General features: G+C 35.6%; 1 protein-coding gene across 1 annotated transcript in view; it reads left to right on the plus strand.

Moving 5' to 3' along the window:
* LOC111057660 (allatostatin-A) overlaps positions 1-13,482 on the plus strand; it is a 201,239-nt gene that overhangs the window by 110,110 nt on the left and 77,647 nt on the right. The window contains exon 2 of the mRNA XM_039438647.1: positions 1,890-1,950. Coding sequence (XP_039294581.1) covers positions 1,925-1,950 — 26 coding nt within the window. The 5' untranslated portion in view covers positions 1,890-1,924. The remainder of the gene's footprint in view (positions 1-1,889; positions 1,951-13,482) is intronic.

Raw genomic sequence — 13,482 nt, forward strand, 5'->3', positions numbered from 1 at the left:
GAAGTCCTGCCTCAACCTACATTAATTCTGTTTACCTTACCCCTGGAACTTGCACTCAACAAGTAGGTAGCTATGTCATTCTCCGTTCTAAAGAAACGCCAACTCAGCAAGTTGTTCGAAGTCACACACACAACTTGCGTTGGCTCTAAGCAAATTACAAAACTTGTTTCAAGTTTGCTGATAAGTTTGTATAAGTGCATTTTCAATAAGTTTCAAGTGAACTGCAACAGCTTAAGAAAGTGTTGAAACGCTTGGAATTCGCGGATAACTTTCAACTTTTCAAAGTAGACACTGTATTTGACGTCGAAACCTGTCTGAGTTGAGAGAGTGATCAATCACTGAGGTCTTTAATAAGGTGGTTTGGCTCCTGGAGGTTTGGATATTGAATAACCTTTCTACATAAATAGAATATAAATCTCTACGAGAAGGATATTTTTGCAATATTTAGAGCTCTATAGTGAGGTCCACGTTATAATGGCAGTGTTTGATTAGCAATGTATTGCTATCCTTGTGTATGATTTAACAAAGCGGATAGCGATATCTCTTTCTCGCTTTGATTTGTTGCTAAATCGTCTTTCAACAATGTAGAAGAATCAATAATTAATTAACAAAATATTCATCTTAATTATGGAATTATTGAAAAATATAATTCCTTGCTTAATAAAATTTAATAATTGATTATTAAATCAATTATTAAATTTTATTATTTAACTATTATTACTACTATTATTTAACTACTATTTTATTATTTAATATTATTAACGAGAATGAACCGTTAATATGACATCAATAAACCTGTATCAGCTACCGTCTACAGAAGGCAACGTTGCCTTCCTATCTTCCTTCACTGCCATTATAACGTGGACCTCACTATAGTTCCATGTTATGGGTTGATTATGAAAGAGAAAATCTAATATGACGAAATACTACAGTATCAGTCACAATATAATTACTAGTAGTTCTGTGAACAGTAGACCTCGCGCTCAGTAAGCTGCATTGACCTGTTGTTATGTTTTCTCAAAAATTAATAAATGTTCAATTTACAATGTCTAGAAAAAATCCTAAATAAACATAGAGCTTCCTGTCCTATCGTACCGTGACGTGTCGTCTCGGAATGTGAGTGTGAGCGCTGTTATCAGGTCTGGCTGCAACTGTCTACAACGTTTATGGAAAGATACATTTTCAAGATATTCGATGTTTTTAAACGGGTAGTATTATAGTCCACTAGACAGCTGATTTATGATGAATAATTCTATTGTCTGATTTTTACTCCAATATTGGGGTATGAAGAAGGCTCCTTTTTCCTTTCATATTATCCTTGAAATGCAAAATTTCCAAAAACCTTGTATATACGTCGACGCGCAATTTAAAAAGGAACATACCTGTCAAATTACATGAAAATCTATTACCGCGTTTAGCCGTAGATGCGCAACATATGAACATTAAGAGAAATGCCAAACCGTTGACTTGAATCTTAGACCTCACTTCGCTCGGTCAATTATAGAAACTCTAATTTTATCTTCAAATACTGTTGTTGGTGAAAGGTTGTGATATCTATCCATAATGAAAACACTGGAATGTTGTCAGAAATATCACAAAAAAGGAAATTCCAATGGCTATTGTTGGTGGGGAGTCCCTTGCGGGAAGGTCCCACCTCTCCTGAATATATAATTCAAGCCGTCAATCGGCCTCACGACTGTCATACTTCAGCCGGGACCGACAATTCAACGTGCCCATCCGATAACACTAATTTATTGAAAATTACAAACATGTTTCAACACTAATATTGACATCTTCATCTTCTAATTTTATTTAGAGTGATTGTTTTCCGATTATTCTCAGGTTTTACAATATTTTAAACAGTCATTTTCATTAATTTCTATTCACAGATACTAGAGTAAACAGAGACGACATATTCTACAGAATGAGAGAGCAGCGTTGCTGTTTGAGGTAAGTTTTTCAAATATATTTTTTCAATTTTTCAGCTAAAAACTAAATTTATTTCTCCAAGTAGAAATGCTTGGTATTTCTCCAATTTATTTTCTCCACTTAACTTATAGTTTATCGCATTCATGTAACTTGAATACTTCACTATTCCAGCATTTAATCTGGATTTTCGTTTAATAATAATTATTAAATGTTTAAATGTTCATATGTTCATATGTTGCGCATTTACGGCGAAGCGCGGTAATAGATTTTCATGAAATTGGACAGGTATGTTCCTTTTTTAATTGCGCGTCGACGTATATACAAGGTTTTTGGAAATTTTGCATTCATACGCCAATATTAGAGTAAAAATCAGACTATAGAATAATTATTCATCATAAATCAGCTGACAAGTGATTACACAGATGTGTGGAGAAGCCAGTCTATACACTACCTCCGTAAACAAAGCCGTAGTGCATTCGTGTGACGTCAGCACAGGTAGGGCTCCTACACCAATAAAAACACTAGCTGATATAGATCAGCTGAAATCAACGAATTCGTATTGGTGTAGAAGCCCTACCTGTGCTAACGTCACACGAATGCGCTATGGCTTTGTTTAAGGAGGTAGTGGTCTATAGCTGTATTCCATAAGGTCTATAGTTTCAATCAGGTACTTGTGGATGAGAATACTGCGTGAGGTCTACTGTTCACAGAACTACCAGTATCCTTGGAAACAAGTGAGTAGAAGACAGGAAGACCTGTAGAAACCAGGACCAATGAACCTGAAAATTAGTGAGTGATAGTATGCTACTTATTAAAATACTGTTACCATGAAATAATTATACATAGGAATGGAAAATGTATCATTTTCCTCCCATTTTTTTTTTTATTGAATATAGCTCTTACTAGTACTGGGACTAACGATAAGTTTTTTTCTATCCTGAATTAATACTTCTAGTCATCTTACAACAAAAATTTTGTAATAGCTTCTCCTTGTTTTAAACCAGTTCATTCATGATCACTGCACTAAACTAATATAATGATAAATGTTTCCACTACCACTAAGCACTCCTGGAGGTTTACACCAGATCTGTCGGCTTCTTCCTTTTCAATGTCCTCCTCAATGTTGAGTTGTCCAAAAGCTGGATTTCCTCAACATATTGGTGGTCATGTAGAGCCTCTTCATAGGTCCTTGCTGTTTTTACAATCATCTCCTTGACTGTCTCCACCTGAAGGTCTCTATGAAGGTCGGAGTTCCTGATGACAGCATTTCGCAGAAAATTGTTTTGGTATCATTGGATGATTCCAATATTGCTCTCTGCTGTACAGCCCCACAGTTTAAAATAGAGTTATTTTATACAGGTATGCCAGAGTTATTGGAAATAAATTTTACTAAATTTAAATCTCAATTAAATGCTGTAATTGATTTTGATTGATTAGCATTTTAACATATTATGCAATTTCTGATTAATTTCCATCTGTTATTGGAAATAGTTATAATATTGACCAAGTTTTCGATTAAAGAAAGAGTTTACAACTTCAACTCATTACCTTCTTCATTTTTCCTGTTCATGAGTAACAGAAATGCATGTTTGTCTAGTTGAGAGAAAATTTATTGATTCGATGATAGTTATGTAACCGAGAATCATATCAAGTGTTATATTAGTGAGTATTTACTAAGGATTCAAGCACTTGATTTACCAGGACTATTAAACTTCTCAGGCCAATCTCCTTCCTTTCAAATGATTGATACGACCTTCACGTTATGAAGTCGATGGAAATAATAGGACTACATGGTTGCCGAGTTTCTTATTTCCACCGCCTTCCATAGAAAATAGCATAATTCAACAGTAGTACAGTCTTACCCAGTTTTATATTTCCACCGCCTTCCATAGAAAATAGCATCGTAAAGGAAGTAAATATTACTTATTTTATCTGTGATAGCATATTATTTCAAGTCATCCTGGTATATTGATATTGTTGATACTTGTTATACTAAAAATGAACAATATTATATATATTATACAGCAAAAAAAGATATTTTAACATAGTTTAGAAATGAATTTTTATAATTGACGATGGATATTCTGGTAGCTCATTATATTCATAACCAAAAAAACGATTTAGCAACAGTGCAGAAGTATATCATCTATAATGAGGTGCACGTTATGAAGGCAGTGGAGAAAGATATGGGAACAACTTTGCCGATCCTCTTTTCTTGTCAATGTCCTCTATAGACGGTAGATGATACAGGTTTATTGATTGTAATATTAACTGTTCATCCTCGTTTAAAAAAATAAATGATATTTTTCAATAATTTCTTAATGAATTTTCTTAATAAAGATGAAATATTTTGTTAATAGTTATCAATTCTACATTGTTTGAAGACGATCTTGCACCAGAGCAAAGCAATAAAGATAGCTATAGTGATTTTCTCACAATTGATAGACAGAGCAGGAGTGTGAAGGAAAGCGAGGAAGAAATAGCGCTATCCGCTTTGTTGAATGATAGACAAGGATAGCAATACCCTTTATAATTAAACACTGCCATTATACATGGACCTCACTATATCTGCTTTGTCAGATGACAGAAAAGGATAGCAAACCAATGTTAATCAGCTGATGACTTTATAATATGAATACCACTATGAAAGAGCTGGGGCGAGACAATATTGGGCGGTTTTTTCAGGCACTAATCCAATCAGCCAATTGGAGAACTTCCTGCCCAGCCGACTCGTCTTAAAACGCTTGAAAAAGGCCCAATACGGTCTCACCCCTATTCCCTAGTAAATGATATAATAAATTTTCCGCTTATTGTGATCATCCACTTTTTGTAGACTATAATAAAGGAAAGAACTGGCTTATACACGTACGGGGTAAGACAATTATGTTTGACGCATCATCACGTCTCAACTACTGGACTGATTAACTTGAAATTTAGCATATAGATTCTAAAGGTGCGTACAGATATACGCGCCGCGAACATGAGCAATTCACTTTTAATCAGCTAATGCCAAGCTTTTTATATCTGTATCTTACAGTTTCTGTAAAATTACAGATAAGGTCAGCTGATTAAAAGTGAATTGCTCATGCTCGCGGCGCGTATATCTGTACGCACCTTAAGGGTTCAACTCACACTTACGCAACTCAGGTCGAGAAGAGACTCGACTCTAGTCGAGGGCTTGTGTTTTCAAATGGTGACACTTAGACCAGTCGGTTCTAGTCTCCGCGACTGTCACCATTTGAAACCATATGCTCTCGACTAGAGTCGAATCTCTTCTCGACCTGAGTCGCGTGAGTTGAGCCTTAATTAACAGGGGATGGTTATAGGTTTGTTTTTCAATTCATCAAGATTTAATAACTTCAGGTTTAAAGTTTGTCAAGTTTTAAAATGAGCCACTGCGGAGCACGAGTTACCTGATAAATTATTGTATGACTCCACTATAAAATATCAGCTTCGCGTTCTCTGAATAAACCATGTAAAACGATGAAAGCTTCTATAGTGAGGTCCACGTTATAATGGCGGTGGAGAAAGATAGCAGAAAACATTGCCGATCCTCTGTCTTGTCAATGCCTTCTATAGACGGTATCTGACACAGGTCTATTGATGTAATATTATCGGTTCATTCTTGTTTAAAATAATCAATTTATATTTCATCAAGCAAGAAGTTATATTTTTCAATAATTTCATAATGAATATTCATAATCAAAATGACATATTTTGTTAATTAATTATCAATTCTACATTGTCAGAAGACGATCTGGCAACAGAGCAAAGCGAGAAAGAGATAGCGCTATCTGCTTTGTTTAATGATAGACAAGGATAGCAATACCATTGCTTATCAAACACTGCCATTATAACGTGGACCTCACTATGAAGTATTTGATATTCACTCGAGATTTCAACGATATCAAAGACTCAAATTTATTCAAAATTGACGACAGACAGATTCGCTTTTACAATAATTTTGTGGACCAGTTGCCTAGAAGTCAAATTCAAAGTGAAAGACGTCTCATATTCAAATTAGATTGAGGAATACCGCAAGTTGGAGATGAAAGCTCCGGAGTGATATAACTGATAAAAGCTCTGCGATTGTTGAAGATAGGAGAAATTTGCGAAAACACTCGACTCTCAAGACTGGAAAAAAACTTACAATTCTGTTAAGAGAGTGGTCAGGGACTAAGAGTGAGAGAGTGGGGTGAAGTCAGAGAGAGAGAGAATGGGAAAAGAATGTATGTGATAGCGAGAAAGTGAGAGATAGGGTATGACAGAGGGTGTGAGACAGTGTGTGAGATGGAGAGTGGTCAAGGACGAAGAGGGAGATAGAACAGTCGGAAGAGTGAGTGAGAGAAGCTGAGAGAGAAGGATGAAGAGAGGATGGGAGAGACAGAGTGAGAGAGAGAGTGTGTGAGAGTGAGTGAGGGAATGTATATGTGAGCGAGAGATAGAGCTATATAGCTAACAGATTGATTATTATTTGCCATTATTAGGGCGGAGTTGGGACTCCAGGTCCTCTCTGCCACACAACCCTAAAAGAGTGAGAGAAGATAAAGAGAGAATAGAGCAAAATGACTGCCTCTATTTTTCCTAAAGAGCGAAGTTAGGGCACAGTCAGCCCTCTCTTACACTTAACTCTCTATTACACAAGATAACAATACAACAAAAAAATATTAAAATAGTATGGTAATGAAAAAAGAGAGAGAGAGAGAGAGATTTAAGGTTGAAGGAAGGATGAGGGAGACAGGAAGAGGGTGAGAAAGAAAGTCAGGGAGAAAGAGTAAGAGAGTGTGTGTGATAGAGAGATAGAGCTAGCTAAGAGAGTAGTCAAGGACAAGGAGAGATTAGATTGGATTTCTTTATTTATGTTTTACAATATCTACTGGCTTATAAACTAATTTACATTAAATGACGGTAATGCTAATTAATAAATGAATTTTACAAAGTATAGATAATTAATTGATGAGAATAAAGATTAAATGCAATTAGAATAACGATAAAATAAAATATTGTAATGTAACTTCATAAATCGGCGGTGTTTCAACAAATAATTGTCGATTCTATAAGAAGGATATAAAATAATATCCTTCTCATCAACACACGACCGGGTTGTGAAGGAATAGAGCTGTTGGGAACATTATAACATGTGAATATGTAATTTGAATCTTAGAAATGGGATGAATGGATAAGATGGATGATACTAGAATGAGTAATAGTGAATACAATATTGCATTAATGTTTCAAAATAGATAAATGGAACAAACGTTATAGGGTGTGATTTAATTAACATTTTAGAAATTGATTAAGTTTGATAAGAGAGAGGGAGAGAAGAATAAAGAGAGGATGAGAGAGTGAGATTTAGAAAGAGATGGAGATGGATAGAGAGTGAGAGAATGTGAGATAGAGAGAAATAGATCTTGCTAAGACAGTAGTCAAGAAGAAAGGGAGAGATCAAATAATGGAGAGGTATGGGGGAGTGAGTGGGAGAGAGATATGAGAGAGGATTAGTGAGGGAGAGAGATAGAGAACTTGCACAGTCTGTGTTGGTGTTATTTCTTGAAGAAAGCGATCGAGGCTTGAGACTGAGTCAAAGATCTCCATTTCAGAGGCAAAATGTGTGCCGTTGGTTGCTGGCGTGTATTTCAATAGGGGAAAAACACTTTGTAGCACACAATCAACGGTATAGGGTTGCCCAGTCATGATCTCACAACCAAAAGAACAAATTCAAGGCTCGGATTGTTTTTAGAAGAATTGGAAAGAAAAAGCGGACCAGGGTAGAGTGAGAGAGGAAGTGTATCAAACGAGAAAGAGAACGAGAAATGTATGGATAAGAAAAGAATATAGTGGGCTATAGTGAGGTCCACGTTATAATGGCAGTGTTTGATTAGCAATAGTAATTGTTATCCTTGTCTATCATTCAACAAAGCGGATAGTGCTATCTCTTTCTCGCTTTGCTCTGTTGCCAGATCGGATTTTAAGAATGTAGAATTAATATTTAATTGACAAAATATTTCATCTTAATTAAGAAATTATTGAAAAATATAATTTCTTGCCTAATAAAATATAATTGATTTCTTGTAAACGAGAATCAACAGTTAATATTACATCAATAAACCTGTATCAGCTACCGTCTATTGAAGGCATTGACAATACAGAGGATCTGCAACGTTGTTCTCCTATCTTTCTCCACTGCCATTATAACGTGGACCACACTATAGAATGGAGATGAGTTGGGAATTTTTAGGGAGTTCATAGCCGAATGATAGATATTCCATTTCTGATTGCATTTAACATCAGTTTGGAAGAAAAAACTTGAAGGTATATAGAAAGATTGTAGGAATAGAAGAGAAAACAGTAGAAAAATGATTAGAAAAGTCTAAGGTCATCCATCTGAATTTACAAATAAAAATGAAATCTTAAAAAGAATTTTTCAAAAACCACTGATTTATTGATACTTAGGAAGACCGGTTTTGGTTGTTACACCATTGTCAATCTCTGATAAACTAAAACTAAATACAAGAGCAGCAGAATTTATACTAGTAAGCGATTACTGTTAGTGGTCAAGGGCATGAACGCCTGCCATTGGCCCAGCAAGACAGTCTCCTCCCACTTAACGGTGTCACAAAATGGCGGCTTAAGCAACCGACTCGCCATGATAACAAACTTTTGTTAACAAAACTGGGCCAATGGCAGGCGTTCATGCCCTTGACCAATAGCAGTACTCGCCCACTAGTATAAATTCTGCTGCTCTTGTATATAGTTCTAGTTTATCAGAGATTGACAATGGTGTAACAACCAAAACCGGTCTTTCTAAGTATCAATAAATCTGTGGTTTTTGACAATTTTTCAGTATTTTCATTCAATATGAATAATAACCACTATCAATTATTTTTTTCTGCTCAAAATTTTCAAGTTTATTTAAATATTATTGAAACTTTCGGATTGTTTAGTGTTATTTCCGGCTCTTATCAACCCTTCGAAATTCAAAATTCATCAGTCATATCTCGAATACGTATTCTCTGAGTGTTAATCTTTGGTGAAAACAGAAATTTTAAACTTAACCTCACTTTGGACTATTTATGTGCCAAAATCAAGGAATTGAAGAAGTTTTGGGCAATTGCCTGTTTCTCTTTCCAAATATCGTGTTTGTGACTGTTCTAATAAATAATAATAAATTAATATCAATTTCTCAACTCCACAAAAAGGGAAAAATAATGAAATCATTTCTCATGAAGAAACATGAGACAGAGAAAATGTGTGATCAAAAGTTCCTTGATGTACAATGGAGACCAGTGATGGAGTGAAAAGATGAGCAGAAAGGAAGAGAGAAGAAGGAGAAGAAAGAGAACACTAGATGGAGAAGTAAGAGAAGTATTACAAGAAGAAGTGGGTGGAGAATAAGAGCAACAACAACCAAATGAAGTATAGGAAGAGGAAAAAGAAAAACAAGTAGTGTTGTAAGGAAAAATAATTCCAAGAAAAAGAAAAATGAGAAGAAAACGAGTTGTTTGGCATTGGATAGCCTTGGTGAGAAGCTGAGAATGAGAAGAATGTCCAAGTTGAGAAGTCAACGGCTCTCAAAGTGACTTGCTAAGGGGGGGGGGTTGAGCAGGAGAAGAAAGACGGGGATGTTTCACGAATGAGGGTGAGATAGAGTGAGAGAGAGTGTGTGGAAAAGGGAGGAAGAGGGTGTTAAAGGAGAAACAAAGCTTTGAAACAGAATAGGACGTGCAGATTGACCAAGAAAAGGCCAAAGCAGAAAAAATTCCGTCTTGTTTGCCGATTTTCAATCTTGGGTTTCTTACAGTCATATTCACTTCAATCTGTCAGCATTGGTTGAATGGGACGCAATTGGTGTTGTTTATGAGGAGTACTGTCAGTTGAAAGACAAACAGATTTCTTTGTAAGGAATATTGTGGGAGTAGAGAGTTATTTTCAAGAATTTTGTAGATGGAAAAGAATACGGTTAGTTGATTTCAGTTTTGTTTCAAGAACATGATTTTTATTCACTCCCCTATCTGATAAGAGCAATATAAAAGTAACAACAATAAACATTCATACAATAGTGAGGTGAGGTCCACGTTGTAATGGCAGTACTCGATTAACATTGATGTTGCTATCCTTGTCTATCTTTCCACAAAGCAGATTGCGCTATCCTTTTCTAGCTCCGCAACTTTTCCAGAACAGTTTTCAACAATGTAGATTTATAATTAACTAGCCGTTAGGCTCGCTTCGCTCGCCATATCTGTCTAGCCAGGGGCTGGACCCCCCCACTGGATCATCCAAGAATAAGATCAGCAGGCTCGCTTCGCTCGCCTGCATTTTTCATTTATAGGACGATGATATGTTAGGACGATCCAGTCCTAAACGTCTGGCTTAACGGATATGGCGATCGAAGCGAGCCTGACGGCTAATAATATAATATTCCCAGGAATAGCTCTGATTGAGGCAGCAGTGCCCAATCAATTTTCCCGCGATAAATGCATTTCAATCTCCAACTTGGTGCCAACCTAACAAAGTCAACTTAACTTAATGTCAACCTGACAAAATTATTAATTTAGTTACCAGTTAACAACTGTTTCGAAGAGGTACTCTCTCTAGATTATAGTTCTATATTAACATATAGTATGGACATTTTTCAATTAACATTTTTTAATTAAGAGAATAAGAAGAATATATATGCTAAAAGACGAACTTTAAGCCTTAAAAACCACCCTTGGAGTTAAAATATTGCCAAAAGATTTCTTAGTGCGCCTCTAAAGGGCCAACTGAACATACCTACCAAATTTGAGTGAGTGAGTCAGTCAGTCAGTGAGTGCCATTTCGCTTTTATATATAGATCAACAAAATATTTTATCTCAATTATAAAAATCTACTATTAGATCATTGAAAAATATATTTCATTGACGAATAAAATAGAATTTATTATTTCAAACAAGAATTAACATTTAATATTAAATCAATAAACCTTCATCACCTACCGTCTATAGAAGGCATTGACAAGACTGAGCATCGGCAACGTTGTTCTCCTATCTTTCTTCATTGCCATTATAACATCGACCTCACTATATCAGTCCACTAGCTAATTGAGAACTTGAATATCATCTTTCATTCTCGAAAATTGATTATTAATCATTGAAAATTATATTTCCTTGACTGAAATATAATAATTGATCATTTTAAACAAGAATAAACAGTTAATATTAATTATTATTTAACGAAAATCCTAAATAAATGCTGTAAACCACCCCGAAGACTTCTGCTAGATGGAAATTCGATGAGAACTACTATCCAAAAATTATCAATATTATTGCAAAATTATTAATATTACATCAATAGATCTGTATCAGCTACCGTATATAGAAGGCATTGACAAGACTGAGCATCGGCAAAATTGTTTCCTATCTTTCTCCACTGCCATTATAATGTGGACCTGACTATAGCAGTATGTTGCAACCATTAATCTCATGTGAAGTGGCAGCTAACGTCCAATTTGGATCGCAACAGTCCTTTGTCTTGTGAACAACAATTGACAGCCGTTTCAATCATTCAATCATTCAACATCATGACAATCATCAGCATCATCCTCAATCATCAGCAATGACCACAGATTGTATGCAAGGTGCCCATCAATAATTCTAGGCTGGGTAGCAGATACAGGCTGAACAAATAGTGTTGAACGCCCCATTATCCATGTAAAACGGCCGGACTTTGATAAGGCCTTGTCACATGTTATAGATCCTAGATCCGGCATCTGATGGTGTTATCAATGTCACCTGATCATGTTATCATTCTTATCAGTGTTACCTGATGTGTTATCATTCGATATAGTGTTTCGGTAATTTTAGAGTGGTATAGTTGTTGGAATAATTTATTATTCTTTATTGATTGATGCAATAAGTACATCATCAAAATGATAGGGCGAGAAAAAATAAGGTAACCTTGTGCCATTCCTCTCCCAAATGAGGTTACACATAGTCCGAAATAGGTTAAGCCTTGCACTTCACTAAATGTTCAGTCCTTAATTATTTCCACAAAGTAAATTTTCAAATTTAGATGCTTCAAAACCAAAAAATCTGGTGTGGCGCACTCACACAACTTTCCTTACCGTTATGAAAATTGATCACCTGACGCTATTGTTCCCGCGCATCTCAAGTCTACTAGTCAAAGATCCAAGCCAGCTGGTGACAGGACAATAAGGCTGGAGATACACGAAGTTTGCTATCTCTTCATAGTGAATGATTTAATAGAATCAACAGTTGGCAACAGTTTGTCATTGAAATAATAACATTTTCTCGGATTTCAAGCTTATTTTCAATTTCAGGTGAAAATGTTACAAAACATTAATTGTAGAGATTTTCATGCTCAATCTTTTCCACTTGGGGTGGGATGGGGTGGAGCACCTAAAATGTTTACAGATATGGGACTTGTGGCAGTCGATAGAGCTTATCGATGACTATTTTAGGTATGAATGTAATCAAAATCGTTGGAGCCGTTTTCGAGAAAATCGCGAAAAACCCTGTTTTTGATAACATTTTCACCATTTTATCCGCCATCTTGAATTACATTAGATCGAAATTCTTTGTGTCGGATCCTTATATTGTAAGGACCTTAAGTTTCAAATTTCAAGTCATTCCGTTAATTGGGAGATGAGATATCGTGTACACAGACGCACAAATAATTGAGAAAAATAATTGTGTATCTTTGAATCGATACAATAATAATATAGTAGCATAGAGGAAACATAGCATACGAAGATATTCCATGGTATAGCTATAGGATATCCCATGGTATATGTTTCAAATTTCAATGTTATCCCAAGCTGATAGTCCTAGTAGTTCTATTTCGTGAAGCTACTGTAAGTGACGCTGGTAATCTCTCATACTGTGCCGCTCTTATACACCCAACCACATAGTGATAATACACAGTAGTCAACAGTAATCGGCCTGAGTTAACAAAAAATCTGCTTGAGATTCGGAAAATAAACGAGCTAAACTATGGGATATCTTCCTATATTTTCTCTTTTATAGTGACATGTAACATGGTGAGGTTCACGCTCCACGTTATGATGTAGAAAAATAGGAGAGAAGCTTAGCCGATTCTCTGCCTTGACAGTGCCTTCTGTAGAAGGTAGCTGAGACCGGTGTAACTGATGTAATATTGACTGTTCATTCTTGTTAAGAATTGTCAATTATATTCTTAGATAGGGAACAGCGTAGCCGATTCTCTGTCTTGATATATATCTAGACCGATATATTATCTGAGGTAATATCTACTGTTCATTTTTGTTTCAAATAATCAGTTACATTTCATTCGTAAAGAAAGTATATTCTTTTGATGCGAACAGGACGAGTAAGTCGCGGTAAAGAGCAATGAAATATGCTATCAAATGATAGAAACATTTGAGGTCATTAATATAAATATACTAATTAATTATATATCAATTAATATAGGTTAAGGAGGTTTATAGTTTGCTGAAACCTACAAGTCGATCTGTCCGTTCTGTTTGTACCATTTTCCGGGGATTGCTTCAACCTCTACTGGATGGCAATGTTTTCT

This window comes from Nilaparvata lugens, chromosome 12 (genome assembly GCF_014356525.2).
Source record: "Nilaparvata lugens isolate BPH chromosome 12, ASM1435652v1, whole genome shotgun sequence".
NCBI classification, from domain to species: Eukaryota; Metazoa; Arthropoda; class Insecta; order Hemiptera; family Delphacidae; genus Nilaparvata; species Nilaparvata lugens.